The sequence below is a fragment of the Chiloscyllium plagiosum genome, chromosome 10 (genome assembly GCF_004010195.1).
Source record: "Chiloscyllium plagiosum isolate BGI_BamShark_2017 chromosome 10, ASM401019v2, whole genome shotgun sequence".
Taxonomy (NCBI): domain Eukaryota; kingdom Metazoa; phylum Chordata; class Chondrichthyes; order Orectolobiformes; family Hemiscylliidae; genus Chiloscyllium; species Chiloscyllium plagiosum.
Genome location: NC_057719.1, coordinates 67,062,810 through 67,082,863, shown reverse-complemented (window position 1 = coordinate 67,082,863; position 20,054 = coordinate 67,062,810). Strand labels below are relative to the sequence as shown.

At 39.8% G+C, this 20,054-nt stretch overlaps 1 protein-coding gene across 2 annotated transcripts in view; it reads left to right on the top strand.

Annotated features, from left to right (window-relative positions):
* fam98b (family with sequence similarity 98 member B) overlaps positions 1-20,054 on the top strand; it is a 34,524-nt gene that overhangs the window by 779 nt on the left and 13,691 nt on the right. The window contains exons 2-6 of one of the 2 annotated variants that reach the window (XM_043697999.1): positions 2,176-2,324; positions 7,569-7,703; positions 8,950-9,131; positions 9,216-9,296; positions 18,349-18,465. In XM_043697999.1, the coding sequence (XP_043553934.1) occupies positions 2,176-2,324; positions 7,569-7,703; positions 8,950-9,131; positions 9,216-9,296; positions 18,349-18,465 (664 nt within the window). The remainder of the gene's footprint in view (positions 1-2,175; positions 2,325-7,568; positions 7,704-8,949; positions 9,132-9,215; positions 9,297-18,348; positions 18,466-20,054) is intronic. The other variant, XM_043698000.1, reaches the window with a different exon arrangement.

The window sequence follows — 20,054 nt, the reverse complement described above, 5'->3', positions numbered from 1 at the left end:
CACCCCCTCGATATCACCAACTCTCTCACCTTTCCCTTCTTCCCCCACTACCACCACCACCTTGCCCCACAACTACCACCAGCAACACCCTGCTGCCCCAACACCACCACCACCACCCCCTCTCCCATCCCCCTGACTACCACCACCAGCACCTCCCCTACTCCAGATCATCTTCACCTTCACCCAGTCAGTGCTTCTCCCATGGAGTAGTACTGGTGACACTTGGACCATAAGAATGGAAGGGGTAGGGAGTTGTGTGTTGGTGCTATTGTCGGTCATATAGATCAGGTGGTGCAGCTCACACTTTGGGAGAGGAGAGAGTAGATGCAATTGCCGAAATCAAAGATATGGGACAAAGGCTGACATCTTGGCAAGCAACGTGGGACAGCCACATTATATGCAGGAGGGCTGTCAAGTCCCGTCAGTATGGCATATGGTGGTGCAGCACCCTAGAACTTTGTGGAAGCAAGGGGAAATGATTGTTGGGCCCTTTGCTGAGATACTTGTATCATTGATCGCTATGGGTGAGATGCCAGAGCATGCCATTATTTAAGAAAGATGGAAAGGAAAAGCTGGGGAACTATAGACTGGTGAGCCTGATGTCTATGGTGGGAATTCTGAGGAACAAGATTTACATGTATTTGGAAAGGCAAGGACTGATTAGGGATACTCATCATGGCTTTGTGCATCGAAAGTCATGTCTCATTAACTTGAGTTTTTTTTGCAGGAGTGTCTAGGAAGATTCAAGGCAGACTGTTGGATGTTGTCTACATAGGCTTTAGTAAGGCAAGGCAAGGTTCTGCATTGTAAACTGATTAGCAAGGTTAGACCACATGAAATACAGGGAGAACTAACCATTTGGAAGCAAAATTGGCTCGGCGGTAGGAGACAGGGTGGTGGTGGAGAGTTGCTCTTTGGGCTAGAAGTCTGTGACGAGTGAGTGCTGCAAGGATCAGTGTTGGCTTTTTTTTTGTCATTTTATAAAAATGATTTGCATGTGAATGTAGGGGGTACTATTAAGTTTGCAGATGCCACCAAAATTGGTGTTGGGACAGCAAAGAAGATTACCTCTGAGTACAACAGGACCTTGATGAGGTGGGCAAATAGTCCAAGGAGTGGCTGATGGAGGTTAATTTAGGTAAATTTGAAGTGCTGTATTTTGGTTGGGCAAACCAGGGCAGGACTTATACACTTAATGGTAAGGTGCTGGATTGTGTTGCCAAACAAAGAGGCCTTGAAATGCAAATTCATAGTTTCTTGAAAGTGTAGTCACAGTGTAGTGAAGAAGGCATTTGGAACACTTGACTCTATTGGTCAGTACGTTGAGTATAGGAATTAGGAGATCATTTTGCAGTTGTACAAGACATTGGTTAGGCCACCTTTTGGAATACTGTGTTCAATTCTGATCTCCCTGCTGTATAAAAGATGTTGAGAAACCTGAATGGGTGCAGAAAAGATTTACAAGGATGTTGCCAGCATTGGAGGGTTTGAGCTATAGCATGCAGCTGAATAGGCTGGGGCTATTTTCCTTGGAGTCTTGGAGGCTAAGGAATGGTATACAGTAGAGGCCTATAAAATCATGAGGGGCATGGATAAGGTCAGTAGCCAAGGTCTTTTCCCCAGGGTTGGAGAGTCCAAAACTGGATGACACATGTTTAAGGTGAAAGAGGAAAGATTTACAAGGGACTTAAGGGACAACTTTTTCATGCAGAGGGTGGTGCATGTATGGAATGAGCTGCCAGACAAGATGATAGAGGCTGGTACAGTTACAACTATTCTGGGTATATGAGTAGATGGTTTAGAGGGATAAAGGCCAAATGCTGGCAAATGGCGTGAGGTTAACTTAGAACATCTGTTGGCCTAGATGAGTTGGACTGAAGGGTCTGTTTTATTGGTGCATATCTCCCTGATTCTAGTGATGCTACTGGCTCATAGTTTGGTTGCTTACATTAGCTTTTCTTTCTTTAATGGCATGCAAGTTAGCATTGACTGCCTATCCTTAATTGCACTTGACGTAATGATCATGAGCTGTCTTTATGAACTGCTCTAGCCCATGTGCTGTAGATGTACCCACAATGCTGTTGGGAAGGAAGTTCCAAGATTTTACCCAGCTGTTGTTTTAATAACACTTTCAATTTCTAATAATAGTTACACAGACCTTTTTTTATGATGCAGATACAATGGACCCTTGTTAGAAGAGGATGCTCTTTTGAAAGCAGTTGAGATGGGGCCGTCCTCTTCAGAATTTACTGAACTTTGTGTGTGGTTATCATCACAGATTAAACTGTTGTGTAATTTGGAAGAATGTATAAATTCTACTACCAGTAAGTGCAGTTTATTATAAGAACTTCTATTGTTTGAACACAATGTTTCCTTTTCTTCCGCTCCTATGTGAAAGAAAGTTGTCATGGAATCAGATTTTTCCTCAGTCTTGAAGATTTCTGTGAAATGTTTCTCAGAAGTGTTTAGCTTGAATATACTGTCACTGAGAATATTTGCAATTCATTAGATGTGAAAGCATAGCTAAGAACTTGTGTTACAGTGGTTTAATGCTCCTTGTAATTTAGTTTATAACTGAGAAGTTCAATTCATTTTAGCCAAATTGTACCATATTTTTCAGTAGAAAGTTATCCAAGAGATTATGGTTGGTCAGTCTAAGTGCATGTGGAAGGTGGCTTGATTATTTAACATCCTGTTAACATCAGTTAGCTGAAGTGAGTTTTAAACTTGTTACTACAATAAGCAAAATATCTTTTCAATTTTCTGTTTTCAGTAGAATCCCACTTATGTGGTAAGTTAGGGTGCAGGTTGGAAATCTATTAATATAGAAAATTGAATAATTGGGTAATCGATGGTATCTTCTACAGACACAGTTGAGAGTTGAAGGGCAAGTGATTTACCTGATACCTCAGAGCAGCTGGAAAGATGTCTACAGTAAAAGAAAACCCTTCAGCCCAGCCTGTGCTGATTTAAAAACAACTACCTAACTATTATTATCCCATTTTCCAACACTTAGCCCAATGCCTTGGCATTGGAAGTGCATATCCAAATACTTATGAAGGTTTTGCTTTTACCATCCACACAGGCAGGGTTTCAGATTGCCACCACCCTCTGTAAGAAATAAACCTCCTGCCCCTTACCTTTCTCTATGTTGAGGAGAAAGTGAGGTCTGCAGATGCTGGAGATCAAAGTTGAAACTTTATTGCTGGAACAGCACAGCAGGTCAGGAAGCATCCAGGGAACAGGAGATTCGACGTTTCGGGCACAGGCCCTTCTTCAGGAAGAAGGGCCTGTGCCCGAAACGTCGAATCTCCTGTTCCCTGGATGCTGCCTGACCTGCTGTGCTGTTCCAGCAATAAAGTTTCAATTTTCTCTATGTTCCCTAGTCATTGATCCCAGCCCCAAGGGAAACAGTGCTAGGCTCTCCAATCACTCTTCATAACTAAAACTCTCCATCCCTGGGAGCATCTGGTAATTCTCTGCACACTGTCCAGTGGAATTACATCCTTCCTGTAAAATGGATTCCAGAACTGCACACAATGCTCTAGCTGTGGCCTAACCAATGTTTTATACAGTTTCCCAACTTTTAAACTATATGCCTTGGCTAATAAAGGCAAATATCCCATATACATTAACTACTTCATCTTCCAGCCTTGCTACCTTAAGGGATGCTGGGCGTGCATACCAATGTCCCTCTGATCCTTGGTGCTTCTGAAGGTCCTGCCATTCATTATTTCCTTGTTTGTCCTGCTCAAGTGCATCAGTTCACACTCAATTAGGTTGAATTCCATTTGCCACTGATCAGAAGAAATTGAGTGAGTGGGTTAAGAAAAAGAGAGAAGCATATATCAGTATAGACAAGATAGATTGAGTGAATCCTTAGAAGTGTATAAAGGCAGTAGGAGTATACTTAAGGGAAATCAGGAGGGAAAAAAGGGGACATGAGATAGCTTTGGCAGATAGGGTGAAGGAGAATCTAAAAGGTTTTAACAAATACATCAAGGACAAAAGGGTAACTAGGGAGACAATAGGCCCCACAAAGGACAGCAAGGCAGCCTTTGTGTGGAACCGCAGGAGTTGGGGGGAATTACTAAACGAGTATTATGCGTCAGTGTTTACTGTGGAAAAGAACATGGAAGGTATAGAATGTAGGGAAATAGATGGTGACATCTTGAAAAATGTCCATATTGCAAAGGATGAAGTGCTGGATGTCTTGAAACGTATAAAGGTGCATAAATCGCCAGGACCTGATCAGGTGTACCCTAGAACTCTGGAGGAAGCTACTGAAGTGGTTACTGGGCCCCTGCTGAGATATTTGTATTATCGATGGTGACAGGTGAGGTGCAGGAAGACTGGAGGTTGGCTAACGTGGTCCACTATTTAAGAAAGGTGGTAAGGACCAGCCAGAGAACTATAGACCATGAGCCTGATGCTGGTGGTGGGCAAGTTGTTGGAGGGAATCCTGAGGGACAGGATGTACGTGTATTTGGAAAGGCAAGGACTGATTGGGGATAGTCAACATGGCTTTGTGTGTGGGAAATCATGTCTCTCAAATTGTAATTGAGTTTTTGACAAAGTAACAGAGAATTGATGAGGGCAGAGCTGTAGATGTGATCTGTATGGACTTCAGTAAGGCGCTCGACAAGGTTCCTCGTGGTAGACTGGTTAGTAAGGTTAGATCAATGAAGTACAAGGAGAACTAGCCATTTGGATACAGAACTGGCTCAAAGGTAGAAGACAGAGAATGGTGGTGGAGGGTTGTTTTTCAGACTGGAGGCCTGTGACCAGTGGAGTGCCACAAGGATTTGCATTGTGTCTGCTACTTTTCGTCATTTATATAAATGTTTTGAGCATAAGAGGTATAGTTAGTAAGTTTTGCAGATGACACCAAAATTGGAGGTGTAGTGGACAGCGAAGAAAGTTACCTCAGATTACAATGGGATCTTGATCAGATGGGCCAGTGGGCTGAGGAGTGGCAGATGGAGTTTAATTTAGATAAATGTGGGGAAGCAAATCTTAACAGGACTTATACACTTAATGATAAGGTCCTAGGGAGTGTTGCTGAGCAAAGAGACCTTGGGGTGCATGTTCATAACTCCTTGAAAATGGAGTCGCGGGCAGATAGCATAGTGAAGAAGGTGTTTGGTATGCTTTCCTTTTATTGGTCAGAGTATTGAATAGAGGTGTAGGGAGGTTGTGTTGCGGCTGTACAGAACATTGGTTAGGCCACTTTTGGAATATTGCGTACAGTTCTGGTCTCCTTCCTATCGGGAAGATGCTGTGAAACCTGAAAGGGTTCAGAAAAGATTTGTAAGGATGTTGCCAGGGTTGGAGGATTTGAGCTATAGGGACAGGCTGGAGTTGTTTTCCCTGGAGCGTCGGAGGCTGAGGGGTGACGTTATAGAGGTTTATAAAATCATGAGGGGCATGGATAGGATAAGTAGACAAAGTATTTTTCCTGGAGTTGGGGAGTCCAGAACTAGAGGGCATAGGTTTAGGGTGAGAGGGGAAAGATATAGAAGGGACCTAAGGAGCAACTTTTTCACAGAGGATGTACGGAATGAGCTGCCAGAGGAAGTGGTGGAGGCTGGTACAGTTGCATTTTAAAAGGCATTTGGATGGGTATATAAATAGGAAGGATTTGGAGGAATATGGGCTGGATGCTAACAGTTGGGACTAGGTTGGGTTGGGATATCTGATTGGCATGGACGAGTTGGACCGAAGGGTCTGTTTTATCTGTGATTCTATATATACATGCCTGTACTCAAAAGCTTTCCATCTCACTATTTACCACCCCACCTCATGGGATGTGGCTGTCACTGGCTGGGTCAGCATTTATTGATTGTTCCGAGCTGCGCTTGAGGTGTGGTGAGCTGCCTTCTTGAACTGCTGCAATCTATTCTATGACTGTGCATCTGTCTACAGCACAATGCTTTTAGGGAGGAAATTCCAAGGTTTTGACCCAGTGACAGTAAAGGAATATTGATAAGCTTCCAAGTCAGGATGGTGAGTGGCTTGGAGGAGAACTACCAGGTGGTGGTGTGTCCATATGCTATAAGACGTGGCACAATGCCATACACAGCCAACAAAAAAGCTGTTGGTGCTGACAACAATAATAATGTGCCAGACTTTCTGTGCTCAAAGGCAATGCAGTTCACTCTGAGCATTCACTTCTGAATGAAGGGACGTTAGGTAAAAAGATATTACAAAGCTGTTGTGAGTATCTGAGTGATAGTTAAGAAAGCAAACTAACAGTTTCCAGCATCTGCAGTCATTGTTTTTACCTAACAGCTCTGAAACAATACAACTTGTTCTGATGCATGAGCTAGGTACATTTTCCTACATGCACAGTGGCCTGGCAGCAAAATTGCAACCTAAGATGTTGATGAGCTCCAAAGTGCAGTTTTGAGGTGCTGAGCTATATTCCAAGTTTAGTTTGAGGTGTGCACTAATGATGTGATGTGCTGATGCCTTTGACAATGCTGACTTCTGTTGCTGGAGAGTGCAGGTGGTCACTTCAAATAAGATTTTGGGGAGTGCTGGACAGCCAGGCAAGAGACCAGTCCATGTCAGCATCGAGGTAACCATTCTGGTTTTCAAGTTGTGAATTGGTGATATCTACTGTTTCAGTGGAGCTTGAGAGCATTGTGAGCTGCGTGAGATGAGATCAACATCACATTATCAAATAACAAATGCAAATACAGCTCTCACTTCTTGCAAAGTTGAAGATTTGTATCCAGTTTTTAAAACCATAAGGGAAGAATTGGATTTTGTTTTTCTCAGTGTTGAGACTTTTTTTCTCTTGCCATATTTTCTGAACTTTATCACCTTTGACCACATCATTCTAGACTGAGAAAATTCCACCCTATGATGTATTTGACAGTGTCACCCTCTTATGTGAATCTCTATTAAAAGTCAATTAGTATTAGATAATATCAACTTGTTAAACTTTGAAATTAAGTTTAAATTATTGAGTTTTCAAGCATTCATCAAAATATGAAAGTGGATAGAAATTTGATATTCCTAGCCAGGGCATGCAGAATGGTTAATAATTGGGAGTAATTAGAGTTAACTGTAAAACCATTTAAGAGTCTAGACAGCAGTATGAAAATGTTAATCATTTTCACTGAATTAAATTCAGACTGCTACGTTTCTTCCTGTGATTTGAGTCAATGAAAGTCATATTTTTAGCTGTATGTTTTCAGTTTAAATAACTATAGCTCACTTCAGTACAGGAAAAATATGATTTATCAAATTTCATTTGAAGAAATGTTAGGGATGTATGTATTAGTAATTGGATTAGATCAGTTAATAAAATGCGATCTGAAGATTTGTAACCCGATTTAAGGGTACAAGTAGGAATCAGACTTTTTAAGAAACTATCACCATTTCCAAATGAGTTTTGAATTCTTGTGTGATATGTTGCATTGGTGATGGTGCTTTGGCTTAGGTATGGGAGATAAGTAACCTAGAACATCATACCTTTTCATGGATGGACTCTGTTTTTTGACAATAAATGTTCTCTTTGAGTACCTTTTCAGTTCTGCTTGCCTTGCTTTTTTTTTAAGGTGCTGATGATACAGAAAGCTTTCTGCTGGAGATTAATGGCTTCTTGAAAGAGATGTTGTGCCCTTTCTCATCACTTCTCACTGGAGACTTCAAAGAAAGACTAAGAAAGAAAGAAGACTGCTTAAAACTTCTTTGTAAGTTGAATGGTAGCTTGGTAGATGGAAAATATCAGTCATAAGAATTCTATACAATTTGCAGGAATTGTTAGTGGAATCTTTTATTGTACTTAATCAGTAGAATTGCTTCTAACATATTGCAAAGAAATATTAAAGTGGAAGCAGCAAATTTTACAGCACAGAAGGACGAATGTACAGTAAGCTTTACAAGTAGCAATATTGCCAAACTGAGTCTCTTTTAATCTTTAGTGTTTTGAGACCATCTGACTTACCATCATTCACCACAAGGTGTCCTCTCCATCCCATGTTACAGGAGCTGTGACATTTTTGACGAAGGTAGCAAAAGCTTATGTTCCTCCATAGTACTCATTTGCTTAATCCGTGCTTTGACTAACAATTTAGGGAAGTAATTGTCCCTGAATACTGGGTATTCGCTTGACCTTTTTTTTTCTGGTAGCAAGGGTTCTGCACCCCCTTCCCCACACCCAACCTCAGTAGCTATGATCCTATGTTCTGTGAGCTTTGAGGGGATGAGAGGTCAGTCATTCGGACTGGGTGCCTGGGTCCCATCGATGTCCAGGACAGTTCTCGACAGCATTTCAGTAAGCCAAGTTCACTTTTAATCACCGTAAACAAAAGGCGCAATCAGTGTTGGAATTACGTCTTTGATGTAATGTTTCTATTAGGACCTCTAGATCTCCTTCAGATAATGCGGTATTTGGATAATTAATGTTCGGATAATCAAGGTTCCTCTGTAAATGCTTAGTTCAAAAGCAACTAGGTCTGAATAAATTAAAGAACTGCAGATTCTGAAAGTCTAAAAAGAAAACAAATTGTTGGAGGAACAACATGTCTGGTGCCATCTGTGTAGAGTAAGCAAAGTTAATGTTTCAGGTTCAATGACCATCCTTTAAAACAGATTTTGAAGTAAACATTGCTTAGAATTGCTTTTTCAATTATTTTAGCATGATGCTTTTTTTTAAACTATGCTCTCCTCTGCTAAAGGTAGATGTTTTATTGTGCTGGAAATATAATTGTGACAATGAACAGAATTTTTTGGAGCCGCTTGTCTCCTGTAGAAAGATTGGCCAGCCTTATCTAATAAGGTCTTTGTAACTTTAATGTATAAAATGATTGATAAATGCAAATAATTGGATTATAAATAAAGCTAATTTCCTTTACCCAATGTGTTTTTAAGTTTAACTACGTATATGTTTAACATATACAGATAAACAAAATTTTGTTGTATTTGTTTGTTTTCCAGTATACTTATCATCTGAGCTTCAAACTGCTAGGATCCTTCACTCTAAATCTCCTCCAGTGTCTAAAACTGAAGGCAATGAAGAAGTTCGGCAAGAAATTAGATCTATTTGTGCAACGTTGAGTGTGCCCTGCCCTGTATCTGGTGCTGCTGATGCACATTTATTTAAGATTCTGGAAGAAAAGGTTGGTGCTACAGCTTGTCATTCTCGCGTTATAATGCGTATTTGCTCCACTTGAACCACTTCTGAATATATCCCGTTCTTCTAGGTGAAAAATATCACTTCCAAGGTTCCCGCAAAACACATGGGAGAGCCCTTGCTAAAGCTAACACTAACCCCTGACCACTGGGTAAGAGACCGATTCCTCAATAAACTGTTGTAGCTATTGTGTAGGTAAACATTGTGTATCTACCTTGTATGCAGAATATCTTTGAATCAACAATGAGATAAATGATCTTTTTAAATGTGGTTTTTGATGGTGATATTTCAGGAAGGAATGTTTAGTGCACCACTTGATGGTGTTAACTGTCCTCTTTGCATAAAGCTTTGAGATTTGTTTAACCTCCAAATAGATCACAGTTGCGTGGCAAGTGCCACCACTTATGTATTGAAGGTTTTATCTTCAAGTTGCCAATAAGCCGGTATGACAATACAGCCTCAGGTTATGCCTTTTTAAAATTCAGCAACACTTAATTAAGCATTCAGGGTCCAACGCAAACAGGTCAGAGTGTCAAGTTTGACTCAATATGCAGGGACAGTTATATCCTGCGATACCACACACTTCTGACACTGGAAGTTTGGTTATTTTAAGATTACTGCACATGGCAAACTGTCTTTCATGGTTGAACTAAAAAAGGAGAAAAAGTAATACAGATTCTAGTGCTTTTCACATTCTCAGGATATTTGAAACTGTTTTATAGCCAACCAGATGCATTCTGCACAGCTATATCTCAAAAGCCAAATTGTGTACAGTGAAGTTCCACAAATGTGATTAACATTGAGCAATGAATCTGCTTTTGGTGGTTGTGATTGATCGATTCATCCTGACTGGATATCAGGAGAGACGTCTAATAGAATATAGAACATTACAGCGCAGTACAGGCCCTTCGGCGGCTGATGTGTGTTGGTTCCACAGGTAAATCTAAAGCCTATTCTACACTATTCCATTTTCATCCATGTTTATCCAATGACCATTTAAATGCCCTTAAAGTTGGCAAGTCTACTACTGTTGCAGGAAGTGCGTTCCACGCCCCTAGTACTGAGTAAAGAACTACCTCTGACATCTGATCTATATCTACCACCCCTCAATTTAAAGCTATGTCCCCTCGTGATAGGGGAAAACGGCTCTCACAGTCCACCCTATCCAGCCTTCTGATTATCTTATATCTCAATTAAGTCACCTATCAACCCTCACCTAAGGAAAACAGCCTTTCCTCCATAAGACCGTCCCTCCATACATTCCCTTTACTAGGCAATATCCTAGTAAATCTCCTCTGAACCCTTTCCAAAGCTTCCATATCCTTCCTATGATGCAGTGACCAGAGCCATATGCAATATTCCAAGTGCAGCCGTACTCGAGTTTTGTATAGCTGCAGTGTGATTTCATGGTTCCAAAACTCAAATCCTCTATTAATAAAAGCTATCACAGTGTATGTCTTAACAACCCTATCAACCTGGGTGGCATCTTTCAGGGATCTATGTACATGCACACTGCGATCTCTCTGCTCATCTACACTACCTAGAATCTTAACATTAGCCCAGCACTCTATATTTCTCTTGCTCCATCCAAAGTGAATCACCTCAGACCTTTCCACATTAGCTCCATTTGCCACCTCTCAGCCCAGCTCTGCAGCTTATCTATGTCCCTCTGTAACCTGCAACATCCTTCAGCACTATCCACAACTCCACCGACATTAGTATCATCCTCAAGTTTACTAACCCATCCTTCTATGCTATCATGTAGATCATTTATGAAAATGACAAACAGCAGTGGCCCCAAAGCACATCCTTGCAGTACACCACTAGCAGCTGAACTCCAAAATGAACATTTTCCATCAACCACCACCATCTGTCGGTTTACACCTAGCCAATTTCTGATTCAAATCGCAAAATCACCCCCTCCCATGCCTCCATATTTTGTGTAATAGCCTACAGTGGGGAACCTTATCAAACGCCTTACTGAAATCCATATACACCCATCATCCATCTGTTTGGTCACCATCTCAAAGAACTCTATAAGGTTTGTGAGGCACGACCTATCCTTCACAAAACTGTTGATTATCTTTAATCAACTTATTCCTCTCTAAATGATAAATCCTCTCTCTTATAACCTTTTCCAACACTTTACCCACATCAAAATAAGACTCACTGGTCTACAATTACCAGGGTTGTCTCGACTCCCCTCCTTGAAAAAGGGGATGACATTTGCTACCCTCCAGTCTTCTGGCACTATTTATTTCGGCAATGATGACGTAAAGATCAAAGCCAAAGGTCTGCAATTTTCTCCCTGGCTTCCCAGAGAATCCTAGGATAAGTCCCATCTCGCCCAGAGGATTTATCTATTTTTACACTTTCCCCAGTTGCTGACACCACCTCCCTGCGAACGTCAATCCAGTCTAGTCTAGTGGCCTGTATATCCGTATTCTCCTTGACAACATTCTTTTTTCATTGTAAATACTGACGGAAAGTATTCATTTAACCCTTCCCTCGGACTCCACGCACTATTTTACGCCACTATAATTGATTTAATCTTTCTCTAACTTTTTTTTTCCTGATATACATGTAGAAAGCTTTAGGGTTTTCCTTTCCTCTACATCTCGAACTATTTGGAGGCCTTTGCAAACTCCCAACAGGGTGACCTCTCCTTTCCTGTTTCTAACTAACCTCAGTAGACCAGTCCTCGTGCATCCTTTCTGCCACTAATGCTGTCCTTGACTAACAATGCCATGTCGCACTTCCCCCTCTTTTACCATCTTCTCGTTCTTACTGTAACATCTAAATTCCATAATCTGCAACAACCATTCCTGTCCCTGCTCTATCCATGTGTCCGAAATGGCCACAACATCCAAGTCCCAGGTACCAACCCATGCTGCAATTTCACCTCCCTTATTCCGGATGGTCTTTATTCTTGCTCTTTTATTTGATTTTAAAAAGTGGCTACAACATTATTAACAACCCCCTGACGTGGAAGACAGGTCTTGGTTAACTTAATGTTAGAGATACTTCCAATAATGTGTCACTCATAATGCATGGAAGTGTTGGCTTAGATTTTGCATAGAGTAGGCATTCAATCTACAAATGTCTGGCAGTAAGTTGAGCATGTTACACTGAATAAAACTGACACGTGAATGTGTCCATGCATTCAGATGTATAGTTTTTGTTATGGCCTCTTATAAATAATTGTACACATGCAGTAGTAGAGTTTCTGAATGAAAGAACTTAAGTTTGCAGGGGAACCTCGATTATCCGAACAAGGTGGTCGGGCACTATTCTGTTCGGATAATCGTTAATTCGGTTAATTGATTTAAATGCCTTTCCTCTGGGGCTTGGAGTTTTTTTAAAGTCTGCTCCCCGCTCAGGAGACTGCAGTAGCGTACAGCACGTGAGATCCAGCCCCAACTCCATCTGGGCTAGACACACTGTACACCAACAACAAGATTGCTGCTGAAGCTGCAGCTGCCTTTGTGGGGTAAGTCTCCAAATAGCGCGCGCACACTGCCACAGCCCTACACACAACTTTTTCTTGCAACCTTTTGACAGGTTCCATGTTTGCCCTGTACAGGACAGTGTTGGAGAGATTATCTGGGGAAGGTGTGTTGTGGTTTAGGGTAAACCCCTCTGTAGAACTCCAGGGAATGTGTGGGGTGAAAGAGAGGGCAGGAGGTCAGTCATTTGGAGACTGTGCCTGTTTAATCATTGTAAACGAAAGACGCGATCACTGTTGAAAGCACATCTTTGATGTAATGTTTCTATCGGGACCTCGAGATCTCCTTCGGATAATCCGGTTTTCGGATAATTGGTATTTGAATAATCGCGGTTCCTCTGCATACATTTTCTCCTCTGTTTAGAAGCCTTCTGCCATCTTAAATTTCCTAGAAGGAAGATGAATAGAATGGGTAAATGTCAGCCTGGGAGAATGAATAGTTGTTAATGGGTACCACTAGTGGCTGAGTTCCTAGAAGGGCTTACCATTATTACCTAAGCTTTAGTAGGCCATATTTCACACACTGTCCTTTGTATGGGTTGCATTTATCTTGTGTTAGTGTACAGGCTGATTTACATATTTTATGCAAAAACATATACATATTTTATATGTTCCAGTGCACACCAGACATGGGCTACTACAAAAAACAACACAGCTACTAGTGGTACCCATTAGCAACTATTCATTCTCCAAGGCTGACCTTTATGCATTCCTTTTGTCTTTCAAACTGCTTTTCTGTCTCTGTATATCCACCTATCATTTGCTCCATCCCATCTTCAGTATATATCGACATTTATCCTAGCTACAACCAGTTCTGAAGAAGGGTCACTTAACCCAAAAAGTTAGCTTCTTTGAGAGAAAACAGAGTTGTCAGACCTGAGTTTTTCCAGCAATTTCTGATTTTATTCCCTCCTCGTTTTCCTGTCACTGAGTGAATCTCAGAAGTCCCTGTATGACAGCAGCTTCCAGAGAGAAGCTCTGTTCGGCACCCTGATCAGCACCTGTGAAGCTTCCTGGCTGCTGTGTAGCTTAGTGGGAACATTTGTTACAGTGTATTTTGCCACAACGAGTGTCCGCTGCTTTTCCCCCATATGAATGTGTGTGCACGCACATGTGTTCAACTTTTTCTTTCTGAAAATAAAGATGAAGTCTACAATAGGACGATGAATCAGAATTCCTGCAGCTCCTGCATATCTCATAGGCATAAGAGATATGGCTGATCAAGCAGTTACTCCAGACTTGCTGCTAATTTCAGAAGTGGAAGTATTTTTATCAGCCATAACAAAATGTATTAGCTTCTGAGAAACTGCAGGATACCTCATAGTTGTGAAGTGTGCTAAAATTAGAAACGTTTGAAGGCTCATTCCTAACAGATTAACAGGAGAGCCATGATCCCATCTTGTTCAAATGTTTAGGAGAATCAAAAAAGCGCTCTTATGAAATTTAGAGATTTTTAGATGAGTTTGAGTATTTTGAGTTCTACGATAAGAAGATTCCATTAACTGTCTCAGTGTAGTAATGGAATTAAAGAACTGATTTGAAGTCCATGGCAGTTTAACAACAATGACAAGATGAAGAACAGAACATAGGAGAGCTGAGCAAACTCCACAAAGAATTGGAACTGTGAAATTTGGACTTGGTGGAGAAACAGAATTGTAAATTGTTTTAAACTAATTAAACTTTTTGAAGTACTTCAGAAAAAAAAATCCTACTTGAGTTGGTGGAGGGATAATATGTAGTGTAATGAGAGAATGGCATTTACAGTGACAGGATGGTGACCTTGAATCATGTGCTGAGAGAAGGAATGGTCTGTACCAATTATAGGTGGACTTAATTTTGTATTCTACATTTCAAACCTGTGTTTTGTTGGAACTTACTTGTTCACTCATCAGTAGAGTAGATCCTTCCTATAACAGAACTGGGCGCAAGTTACCCAAAGATGCATTTCCACTTATTCTAAAGTGGAACCAAACCACAAATCAAATGCAATCCAGGCTATTATTTTCTGCTTTATCTGTCTTCAGTATTATATGCCAATTTCCACATCTGATCTGCTGTCATATCAATATAGATCAGTTCACAGTTCATAGCTCATGAAATAAAGGGGACAGTAGCGATTAGATACAAAACTGGCCATGTGCTTGGAAACGGAGTAATGGTTGATGAATAGTTTTTCAAGCTGAAGAAATGTTTTTAGTGGTATTTCGCTGAGATCTTTATTGGGACTGGTTTCATTAATTTATATTAATGATCTCAGTTTTAGAGGAGAGGGTCAATTTTTCAACATTTGCAGAAATTACAAAACTTGGATGCCTTGAGGAGGACAATGTTGAACTTCAAAAGGACATTAGCAAGTTGGTGGAATGGACAGGGAGTAGGTATTATGTGAAGTCCAGTAAGGTAATGGCAAGACTTTAAAGGGTGTGCAAGAAGAGGCCTGGGTGTATATATACATAAGTCATTAAAGGTGCAGGGCCAGTGGAGAGATTGGTTTATGAAATATACAGTATACCAGAATTTAATAGTGGCACACTAGAACAGGGAGAAAGAGTTAACATTTCTAATCCAGTGACTATTCTTCAGAACTGTTTTGTTGCCAAGAATTGTCATTGAACGCAAACTATTATTTGTTTCCCTCCACCAATGCTGCCAGACATGCTAAGTTTCTCTGACCAGTTTTTATTTCTGATCTCCAGGATTTTGGTTTTACAAGAGCAGGGGTTTTGTGCTTTATCTTGCACAGAATTATTTAGATTACAGCTGGAGTATTGTGCACAGTTCTAGGCATCACACTTCAGATGTGAATATGTTGGACAGAGTGTTGAAGTTTATAAAAATGGTCCCAGGATGTGAAATTGCAGTTATGAACATGAATCTTGAGAAGTTGGAACTGTTTTTCTTTGACTGGACATTTGTTTTAAGTTTTCAAAATCATGAGATCTGGACAGAGCAGATGGGGAACAACTGTTTCTACTCTAAGATGGATCAAGAACAAGAGGGCACAGATTAAGTGATTTGCAAAGCAAGTAAATGTGATCTGAACAGAAACTTTTTCACATAGAGTTGTTAGTGCCTGGAATATCTGGAAGTGTGATGAAAGCAGGTTTAATTGAGACTCGTTAGATTATTATTTATAATGTGCAGATTACTGGGAAGGCAGGATTATGGGAACTAAGTCAAGATGCTTATTTGGAGAGCTGGGGCAGACATGATGGGCCAAATGGCTGCCTTCTGTACCATAACTGTTCTGAGATTCAGTTCAAAGTAATATAAAAGCATGTGTTGAAACAAGGTGAAGCAATTTTTTTTAGCACTCTAGATTTGATTTCTCTGCCAAGCTTACATGCAACATCTGACATTAATCTTCACTGCACTCCTGCTAGAACAATGAGCGTTTTATATTGGCTTCAAAATGAACCTTCTGTAAGGATTTTTGCTAAAGTTATGATACTTTATTTACAGTTGTTTAACTACTGAGCCCAGTATTGTACAAGAGAAAAAAAATCCACTGTTATTACCATAAACATTGCTCTTCTCTTTTTATTTTGGTTTCTTGTCTCCAATCCAATTGTATATTATAGGCTGAATCAACTGTTTTTTTACAAGTATTGAAATCAAAATGATTTTTAAAAATTAGATTTACACGGTCTCCTGTTTAACATATGGTTAAACCTCCCCTCCCCTGCTAATTTAAACCTACAACATAGAAATGATTTAACCCATGCTGTAATCTGTTAAAATTCGAGAGGCAAAGAACTATCCCAAAAGTCACTATTTAAAGTAAAATTAACAACTTTTTAGTTTTAAGTCTAACAGAGAGAATAGCTAACTATTTACAACTCATTTATCTAAACCTATCTTTTACCTTCCCCTCTACAGTACTGATCTGATTTAAAACCCCCGATTTAAGATTTACAGAAAAATTCACATTTCAAAACCAGCCAGCTGTTGAATCTTCTCTGTAGATTTACTCTCCAGGTCGGTGTCAATCTATTTTTCCTGTGCAAACTCCTTCTTCTCCAGACAGATTCCCCTCAAAGTTCTAACTAGTAGCCTACATCTGCTGGTCTTTTGGCAGTTCTCTTCCAACAGGTCAATTTTTCCCTGTCTTATACCTCCAAGCATCGAATCATTTCACTGGTTTTAATATTGTCAAAATACCAAATTCAAACTTGATTGGAGTATGGGGCATAATTTAATTGTTTTTTTCACAAAGCAGTCCAGGTACTGCTAGCTGCTCGACCAAATGTTACATTGTAAATTCTCCAGCACTCTGTGTCTTTGCTAAGTCCTTCAATGCTCTTAAAGGTACAGTACTCTTTGCACCTTCATAACACTCCTTTGGTCATTTTATATTTGAATTCACCTAACCTATTGTACCCATTATATTTGTTTAGGATCTCAAAAGTATTGCACTGACAGGAGGCTATTCAGCCCATCATGTCTGCACCAGCTCTCCAAATGAGTGTGTCATTTTGTTCCATTTCCCTGCCTTCTCCCCAGAATGTTCCAGATTGTGCCTTTTTTCAAATAACAGCATTTTTCCATTACTAATCTCATTCCAATGTGTACTCAAGCAGTTGTGTACCAGATCTTAATCACTCCATACATGGAAAAGTTATTTTCTCTTTTTTTTTTACTGCAACAGATATCCATTATAGCACCTGTATATGGTATCTCAAAGTAATGGTCAGTGGCAGCTTTGAGTCTAAAACTGATCTAGCCAATGGAAGCCGTTATATTCTTTGTTCTGTATTTGACCCCTTTTTTTGTGATCTGTGCTATTTATTGATTCTGTTGCATCTTCTTAATTCCCTATCTTTTAATTACATTGTGTCTTTTTTTTTCAATGGTGCTTTGAATTCTATTTTTGTTGCTGCTTTTCCACAAATAATTGTAAATCATTTAAATCTTTATTTTGGTAATAGTGTTCAAAATGATCAGCAAGAGCATACAATCTAGTCTGGAGTGTGGAATATGTGCAGAATTTATTTCTATTTTAGCTGGATTCCTTTTGTGTAGTAAGCTTCTGTTTTAATGATGATGCCAAATTTGCAACATTGCATGCTTATATTTCAATGCAAGACTGCCACTTTTTTTTTATTTAGAAAACTGATCTATCAAACCAGATTTCAGTCCAGAGTCTGACTTGCCCAGTAATGACATGTCTGGGATTTAGCCAGAACAGGAATAGAACCAATGCTGCTGCTGTTTTCATCAACCACATGCTAGCCATCTAACCAACTGAGCTAACTTAAAAGATTGTATGGTATAGAAAATGTTAAGATGGAATATCTTTCTAGTAGATCGAATGTCTTTCCTCATCTGTAAAGGCCTTGGGATTTATTTTTAAGGTATTTTATAATAACTTGCGTGCAATATTTGATTTTAAATGTATTGTAAGCTTTAAGTAATTCCATTTAAGAACACCTTTTGGGACAGTACCATCACAAGAACTGCAGCTGTTCAAGAAGAACACTGACCATCTTCTGAGGGCGGAGGATAGTTATTAAATGCAATTGTGGCAGGATCACATGCATTGTTTTTAACAAAAGCCAACTGATAATCAATTTTGATCACTGTTTGGATAGATTAAGAGCTCAGCTGAGCTGAAGTTGGAACTTGCAGCTGGTGCACTGATATTTTATAAAACTTGATTTGTTTCTCAGTAGATAGTAACCACCTTCTTTCTGCCTAGGAAAAGCTCATGGCAATAAATGATGCTCTCACAAATGAATATGAAGTGCGCAGAAGAATGTTAATCAAACGTTTAGATGTGACTATCCAGTCATTTGGGTGGTCAGACAAAGCCAAGGTAAGGGTCTAAAGATACAGAATAAAATTTATCTTCAAATTGCTTTTGTACCTCCCAAACTCTGTATTCTGACTTTAAAAACTTAGGAACTCTGTGCACTGAGGAACAAACTGTGATTTGAAGCAACATCGAAGTATGAAATAAATGCTTGGCAGTGAATGTGTTAAAATAAAGCAAAGAAATTTTAAGATTTTATCATTTGAGTGGTTAATTTATTATTGTTGCCTTCTGACTAAGTTATAAATATATGCGTGTTGACGCTTACTTTGAAACTGAATTTAAGTTGTGTTTCTGATGTTTAGATTCAACCTTTTACTGGAATCTCAGGACCAGTCTAAAGTTTTAGGCAAAATCCATGATTCCTAACATTGGATGGGGTAGGAAAATTTGGAGGGAGGAGTTATTCTCTGGCTTCATGTTTCCCCAGTGAGAGTGACTGGCTTAGTAGGCCACTCTGGAAAAGAGCACGCAGGTCAGGTTTTGAAGATATGTAGTCAAGCAGTGTGTGTCTTTATCATATTCCTTTCTCCTTTTTTAAAATTATTCTCCTACTATTCTGTGTAACGACAACAATGTGCGAGACTGTGGGCAAATGCATTCCTCTCATTGTTTGTTGCGTTCTGCCTCTGCTATTTCCCTAAGTGCTATCATTATCCTGCAATGCATTTTACACATTGCAGTGATGAGATATTGACTAATCATCTGGATACTGGTGAGTTGTCTGCCCAAGATGATTAAAGGGTTGCAAACAATATTCTGTGAAGTGTCACCTAAGATTAAGAATTTGCACTACTGCTTGATATAATGTGTATTGTAAGTTGGTGTTGAATGAATATTTCATATTACCAAGGGATTCCATTCAGCACATCAGGTGGTGATAGTCCAATCCATTTTATAATTAAGACTAACATAATATTTGCTTTCCTAATTGCTTGCTGTACCCATGTGAACTGTGTTTTGTATACAATGGCATTGAGGTGTCTCGGGATACATTTCCTGGTCTTGCTATTTTTAAAAAAAAACTTCTCCAACCTCCAAAAAGAAAAGCTCTCAATGATTTGTCAAATACTCTTCCCTTTTTATAAATCCACACAAACTAAGTCTAATTGTATTATGATTTTCCCAAGTACTCTGCTGACACGCTCCTAATAATAATCTGACTTTCTTCCTACACTTATGAAGTCCAGTTAATTGACCTTTCTCTAGGTGCATATATTCTTTCTCCCTACTTGTTGAAGATCTTTTTTTTTGATATTATCTCATCAATCTATGGCATGATTTTATGGAGATAGAACATAGAACAATACAGCACAGAACACCCCTTCGGCCCACGATGTTGTGCTGAGCATTTGTCCAAGCTTAAGCACCCATCCATGTACTTATCCAATTGCCGCTTAAAGGTCGCCAGCTTAAGCACCCATCCATGTACCTATCCAATTGCCGCTTAAAGGTCACCAAGAATTCTGATTCTGCCACTCCCACAGGTGGCGCATTCCATGCCCCCACCACTCTCTGGGTAAAGGACCTACCCCTGACATCCCCCCCATACCTTTCACCCTTCACCTTAAATTTATGTCCCCTTGTAACAC